Raw genomic sequence first — 7,737 nt, 5'->3', positions numbered from 1 at the left:
TCCAGCAAACTAAAGCCCTGGTCCAGATGGTTTCAACAGCATGGATGGACCTGGAGAGCATTAAGCTAAGCGAAATAAGTCAGTCAGAGAAAGATAAATATTACATGATCTCACTCATTTGTGGGATATAAGAACCACATAAACTGATGAACAAAAATAGATCCAGAGACAAAGAAGCATCGAACAAACCGTCAAAGCTCAGAGGGAAGTCGGGGGATGGTCAGCGGGGTTGGGGGGGGGGATAAGAGATCAACCAAAGGACTACTATGCATCCATATAAGCATAACCAATGGACACCAACCCTGGGGTGGTGGGGGTATGTCCTGGACGGTGGGAGTGGCCAGGGAGGGGTTGATGGGAGAAAAAGGAGACATATGTAATACTTTAAACAAAAATAAGTGCACATCCAAATGATATTTGTAAGTCTGTTATCTTTGTTACCACATGATTAAAGAAATGAAGCATGGAAAAAAAAGTTGATATATGTAAAAGTGCTTAATCTTGGCCTTTTACATAGTGAGCAATCACAAGACATGAATTTTCTTCTTTTTTCTTTCTTCATATCCCTCCCCACCCTATTGTAATGGCTAGAAAACTGTTAGCTTAATTATACACGTGTTACTCTTCTCTTTCCATTCACTCTCTTCTAGGTAGTCAAAGGTTTCCATGCTTTCTTCTTCCTCCCTTCTGCCCAAACTGTATCAGGAGTAGCCTAATGGATGTGGAATCACAAGGATTGAGGTCCGGTCTTGGCTCTGTCCCTAGCTTGCTACTGGACCTTTACTCTGATGGGCTTTAGCTTCTTTATCTGTAAAATCAGATGCTCTGATGACGTAACGCTCTGTAATATAGTGGAAAGAGCACCCAAACTTGAGTGTAAATCCAGTCTCCACCACTTGCTAACTGTGATTTGGTGCAAGTTATTTTGTTTCTTTAAACTTTGCCTTTCTCACCTATAAGATGAGGCATCACCATTCACCTCATAGAGTTATGGTCAGGACTAACTGAAATAGCATATTTAAAGTGCTTGGTATATGATGGGGCATTTAATAAATGCTAGTTCTATATTGCCTTTAGGAGGCTTTCTAATTCTAAAATCATGTGATTCTAGCCAAGAAAATGCAATTCCTTACCCTTTACTCTAATTTATAGCTCATACTCATCAGTCCAAGACTGCAATGAGGGGATTTCTTTCATGAGGAAAATCTGTATATTGCAACAACTCATTTTAGAAAACATCCTTCATTGCATTGCCTGTGATTTCCCCAAAACTAATTAAACCCATACATTTAGACTGTCACCACATTCACAATACCTAAGATACGATTTTTCTCTTTTTCTCCAGATAACTCGTCCAGTATTTCATAGCAGGCAGCTTGGGTCACCTTCACCATTTTCTGTAGATCTTTAAATTCTCGATAAAACAACATCTTCCTCTTGCCAATGTTAAAATCGAGAGCCCCCAGAGCCTCTCCTGTTCTCTCACGAAGTGGAATTGCGATGTGGTTTTCTCCACAGACAGAGGCCAAAAGAACTTCTGAACTGTCTGTACACTTAAAAAGGAAATCCCTGAAATCAAAACCAAATAAGCATAAGGGTATCGAAGATCAGCCTGTTCATAACATTCCACCCAAACATACTGAATCACTCTCTTTTGTGCCTACTACACTTCAGCCCACCAGCTCTTGTTGCTATTTCATCTGCCTGGACCACTTCATCTCTTGATTTCACAGAGCTCTCCCTCAGCTCACTCACTCATCTCCTCTTAGAGAAGCCTTCCCTACCCGTGGAATCTAAAGTAGTAGCGCCTGAGTCACGCTCCCTCATGTTACTCTGCTTTATTGTCTTTACTGGACTCATACTTATCTGAAAGGTATTCATTTTTTTGTTTGTTTACATGCTGTCCAGGAAGTATTGGAGGAATGCCTGAAGGAATGATGCATGTTAGGTTCTCTAGAAGCAGCACCCGAGACAGGGAAATGGTTTGTTAAGGGAATGCTCTCAGGAGAAACCTGTGAGGGTCTAAGGAAAGCAGGAGGGGGAAGGGGGAAAAGCTACATAAGAATGTGATTTCAGGTAAAGTCTAACCTCAGCCTGATCCCAAGGGGAGCTCTGGGAAGCAAACTGTCAACGTCTGTCCCACCTGGATGCAAGGAAGAGGTCTTTGTCAGTGGTTGGCTCTAAGTTGCTCTGTGGGTGGGGAAGAGTGTTTACATAACTGGTAGGCACCTCCTGGTGAGAAGCTCCCATTTCTCAAGGGCACTCCTCCTGAGAAAGCTACAGTGTGAGTCATTAGCAGTAGCACTTGCAGCAGCTGGCAAAAGATACATGGGGGATCTGGGCTGGGCATCAACAGCATCTGCTTCAGTGAGAGACCAGAGGTTTTCACAGAAATGCAGTGGCATAGTAAGGTATGGACACATCTCTTTTTATCTCCTTTCCTCTTTCCCCATCTACATTGGGATGTCATTCTTTTGAGGTATTTGTAAAAATGTTGGTGCTTTGCATTGCCTCAAAAAAAAAAAAAAAGCACATTTACAGTTGATAATACCAATCCTATAATGACAGGTAAGAGTCTGTCTTTTGCTACTCCCACCACTGTGTGACTTTATAACAATAGTAATGATGCATCATGCTAAACTGATGCATCATTAAATGAGTCTGGGTGTTACAAAGACTCCCCTAAAACTCTTGAACACCACAAGGATTAATTATGTGAATAGAAATAGAAATAATAATAGAAAAAGAGTTTCCAACTTAATGAACATTCTGGTACTAAAATTTAATTAAATAGGTACTTAAATATCAACTTAGCCTTCAGGCTAAGATAGGTTATTGACTACTCAGCTACACTGACCCTCCCCAAGAAGCAGTCAGCCCCCTCTTGCAATAGGAGTGTTCTCAGTAAAGATGTTTTGCATCTGTCGACAGTTTAATAGTGTTCCTGTATTCCACAGGTGAGAGGCAGTTGAAGTAACCCGGAACTGGGTATTTATTGAAGATAACATTCTTTGACCCCTGTCCTCTTTTGCCCGGCCTGTCTTCTTTAAATAAAATATACTTGTTCACAAGCTGGCTAATATTAAGATGAGGAATTTTGATAAGTGGTGTAGATGTATTTGTCATAATCATAGTGGGTTTTATTTAATTCCTTGTTTACAAGAAAATAAAAGACTATCATGCTTAACAACATGCAATTTTAATATAAAACACCAATGAGATTTGTTTTTAAAAGGACTTGAGGGGGAAAGGAGTTCATATGACCCATGCAGTCAGGAGATTGTCTCTAAAATCCAATCAGAATGAGAGTCATTGTATACTAATAGGAGGCAAAAGCTGTGTCTTCAGATCTATCACACCCGGCTGTGTGCTCTGGCAAGCAAACAAAACAGACATGAAGATGCCTCTCATACCTGAAGATGCATGTCTTCCTGAAGACGGTAGGGGGATTTTTGTGGATTTCTGTTAGACCTAGGGGCCCTGTGACCATCATATTGCGTAAAACATAGTCTGAACCCTTGAAAAGAGGAAGATATTTCATTATGGAGAAGAACAATTAGACTTCATATTCTCATTAAAGCTTTTGGGGACAGATAAGTAGGAAAAAATTAGAAAAGCTTAGTTTATTTCTAGTTTTAAGTACAGTGACATTTTTACTTACTCAGTACCGTTAAGGAATGAGGTGTTCCACAAGAGAAAAAATGTCCAAATATGAGACTTATTTAAATCCAAAAGCATATTTTTAAAAATAATGGTGATAAAATGCCATGTTTATATTATTCTTCTGATGTTACAAGTGCACTGTAGAAAAGTTCCCTATCCCAGGCACATCTCAGGATAGGTCAAAATGAGTTTTCTTTTGTGGGTTTTCCAAATTGGAACAGAAAGGAAAGATTCTTTTCAAGTTACTAAGCAGCTGGCCTTGCCTTGTGGAAAAAGCCCGTCTTTAGCTGGAAGTACAAAGCCAAAGTGCAGAGGGAAGCCACATGAGAACTGGGGAGAGAAGAACCTGAGAGAGCCCTGATGGCATTGAGTCCCTGGATCTGGTCATCTCGGAAGCCACCTTGCTGTCTATCCTTTCTTCATTTCGGTCACATGAGTCAAGCAATTCCCCTTTTTGCCTAAGGCAGTATGAGATGGATTCCTGCCACTCAACTGTGGACAGTTTGAGTTCGTGTCATGGGAACTATGTCCCCAGTTAGCCTAAAGCTAACTAAATATGGTTTTAAAATATGGCATGTCCAGCCCCCTCTCTCCTACTCCAGATCAGCCGGACTCCAGCAGCAAGCTAACCTACTGGTCGGAGGGTCTGCCCCCTGGTGGTCAGTGCACGTCATAGCAACTGGTCGAATGGTTGGACACTTAGCATATTAGGCTTTTATTATATAGGATTGGCTAGGGTTTGTAATTTAAGGTATGGACATGTACAGGATGTTAAATTTACTTGATGTCTTAAGAACTATAGCTATCCAAACATTCCTTTGCCCTGGTTGCCCTGGTGCCTTGATGTTCAGCAAGCAGCTTTGGAGTGTCCACAGGGCTCCAACCACCCTTCGAGGCACTGCAGGGGCATCATGGGGAGAGAATCGGTACAGGCTCGTTTGGGTCTTTGCTTAGACGTCACTTTCTCCTAAAAGTCTTCCTAGACGAATAGTGTATTTGCCAGGAAGGCTTCACAGAGGAGATGAAATTGAACTTTCAAGAGTGGGTGGGTGCCCAGATGGTGTGGCTCAGTGGTTGAGTGTCAATCCACAAAATGAGGTCACGGATGATTCCCAGTCAGGGCACATGCTTGGGTTTCAGGCTGGATCCCCAGTGTGGGGTATGCAGGAGGCAGCTGACTGATGAGTCTCCCTCATCGTTGATGTTTCTCTCTCTCTCCCCCTCCCCCTTCTCTCTGAAATCGATAAAAATAGATTTAAAATATGTATATATGCACTTTATATTAGGACCCAAGGCATATAAAGTAATAGTACAGGAGCCTTTACCTCCAAGGACTAGATAATCTATTTATAATTCATTTTGACATGTTCTCTAACAAGGCTGTGTATTAGTTCACCTACTGATAACTCCATACTCCTCCATTTTGCTTCTAAATATCTTCATATCATTATGTCAGATGAGAATGAATCTTATTCTTTAAAAGATTCTACCACTTTCCAGTTACCCAGTAAGTGGGAAAAGAAATTTTTTTTTAAATATATTTTATTGATTTTTTACAGAGAGGAAGGGAGAGAGATAGAGAGCTAGAAACATCGATGAGAGAGACATCGATCAGCTGCCTCCTGCACATCTCCTACTGGGGATGTGCCTGCAACCCAGGTACATGCCCTTGACCGGAATTGAACCTGGGACCTTTCAGTCTACAAGCCGACGCTCTATCCACTGAGCCAAACCGGTTTCGGCAGAAATTTTAAAATAATGGTAAATAAATATGAAGAGCCAGGGGCTTACAGGGAAACAAATGATAAGGACAGAGCAAGTTCCCGATTGCTGCTATAAAGGTTTTATAGTATGTCTATTGCCTCTATAAAGGCTTTCAATCTTCCTCCATTGCAATTTCCATTCATAAATTTAAATGTTTGTAGAAATGATCCAGTTATTGTATAGTTTTAAAAGTGCCTAAAACTTAAGCATTTTTCTTCATTCTTTATCCTCAAAAATTATAATACTGATATCAAGAGCTATGGGATCACATATCATATTTAGCACCATTTGTAGAAAAAGCAAAGGATTTCTAGGTTTCTACATATATAGCTCTACCCTCATCTAGTTTCAGGTTTTGCTTTGTAAAAAGTATAAAAGGAGAAGCCATCCTACCATTGCTATGGAAGAATCCTTCTCTGACTTACCTGATAGAATTTGATCTCATGAGGCAAGAAGATGTTTATTTTCTGGGGATCTCTTAGTGTGTCAACAGCCAGGACCCCAAAGATCCTCATATATGCATTCTGAAGAGGCAGAGCCAAGAATGATCCATTTTTATCATTCTCCTTGCGGGAATCGTTCCAGAAGAAAATGTTGCCATGGTGCTGAACTTGAGGGACATGTACTGGCTTCCCTTTATCTATCACTGTAAAGCTAAGGAATAGGAATGGGAGGATGAGACAAAGGCACAGGAGGAGCTTTAGGTTAAACCATGTAGAAACTAGATCAAATCTCCATTCATAATCATCGGCATTACATGTCAGAGAAGTGAACTCATAAAATTACCAGTTTGGAGAGTCTGACTTGAAAGAAAGATTTAAAAAACAAGCTTAGATCATAACAGAGAAAACATATATAATCAGGATGCAGGAGACGTACTTTAAAGAGCAGGCAGAAATAATTGAGCTGATATTGTAAAGCAGAATCCCTACATGGCCAATCAATGCCTAAGTAAACTCTAGAAATGATCAAGTGAAATCACCTGAGACTGGAAACCAATCATCTCCACTCTAGAAGCATTGGTGACCTGAGGCATTTCTCTCTTGGGCAGCTAGCTAGGATTTCAATGCTGATTTACTTCACAAAGAGAATTACAGTGGGGACTTGACTTAAGAGTGTCCCTGCTAAGGAGTTTTTTATCTCGGCTGATTTTTTGCATTGAGTTGTCAGAGTAATTTGAGTTAACGAGCTCCTTAACGAGCTCGGTCTCCGAACGAATTAAACTTGTAAGTCAAGGCCCCACTGTATTATTTTTTTTTAAAGAAGGGTGAAATCGCCGGGCTGGTGAGGCTCAGCAGTTGAGCATCGACCCAGGAAACAAGAGGTCCCAGGTTCGATTCCTGGTCAGGGCACATGCCAAGGTTGTGGGCTCAATTCCCAGTAGGGGGCATGCAGGAGCCAGGTGGTAGATGATGTTGTTCCTTTCTCGTCAATGTTTCTCTCTCTCTATTCATCTCCCTTCCTCTCTCTAAAAAATCAATCAAAACATATTTTTTAAAAAGGAGGGTAAATCAACTTTTTCAAGAAATTCTTACCTGATTCCCTTCATGTCCCTGTAGAGCACTTTGTTCAGTACAAATGGAGCATCATCTAAAGTACAAGCTACATTCCTTAATAGAACAGCCCCTCTATGAGGCAGTAGTCGGTTTTCTTCTAAGAGGGAAATGTGAGCACTGATCTTCTTATTTCCATGGACTTGAGCATCCTATGGCAAAATGTTGCTGATGATGTATTTGCCAATAACCATTCTCTTAATCACATCTTCCTTCCTTAGCCAGTTTGTGCCTTTGACCCCAATAATTTCATTTTCATGAATAAATAATGAAGATATTACTATTCATGGGCAGTGAAGAAAAGTGTACACTGACTCCACAGCTGTCCCCCAAACCTGAATTTTAGTGAATGTAATGGATTTACTTTATGCCAATTAGACTGGTTTACTAAAAATAAGTAAGTAAGTAAATAAATAAATCCCAAAGTCTACTCAAATTTAGAGGTTTAAAACTTGGATCCTACCCAGCTGGCGTGGCTCAGTGGTTGAGCGTTGACTTATGAACCAGGTGGTCACGGTTCGATTCCCAGTCAGGGCACATGCCCGGGTTGCAGGCTTAGTCCTCAGTGTGGGGTATGCAGGAGACAGCGGATCAATGATTCTCTCTCATCCCTTTCTCCCTCTCCCTTCCTCTCTGAAGTCAATAAAAAATAAAATAAAATAAAAATACTACTTGGATCCCTTTGGCCCTGGTAGGTAGCTCAGGCAAGCATGTCAAACTCGTGGCCGGTGGGCCACATGACTGCAGCCGGCCCTCT

The 7,737-nt window shown here is 41.0% G+C and overlaps 1 protein-coding gene across 1 annotated transcript in view; it reads right to left on the bottom strand.

Moving 5' to 3' along the window:
- Window positions 1-7,737, bottom strand: part of EFCAB5 (EF-hand calcium binding domain 5) — a 67,864-nt gene that overhangs the window by 13,921 nt on the left and 46,206 nt on the right. The window contains 4 exon segments of the mRNA XM_006768120.1: window positions 1,316-1,569; window positions 3,414-3,517; window positions 5,853-6,081; window positions 6,963-7,132. Of these exon segments, the coding sequence (XP_006768183.1) occupies window positions 1,316-1,569; window positions 3,414-3,517; window positions 5,853-6,081; window positions 6,963-7,132 (757 nt within the window).

Source organism: Myotis davidii, unplaced genomic scaffold, assembly GCF_000327345.1.
Source record: "Myotis davidii unplaced genomic scaffold, ASM32734v1 scaffold363, whole genome shotgun sequence".
NCBI lineage: Eukaryota > Metazoa > Chordata > Mammalia > Chiroptera > Vespertilionidae > Myotis > Myotis davidii.
The sequence above is the reverse complement of the archived record's forward strand: the minus strand, read 5'-3'. Positions and strand labels throughout refer to the sequence as shown.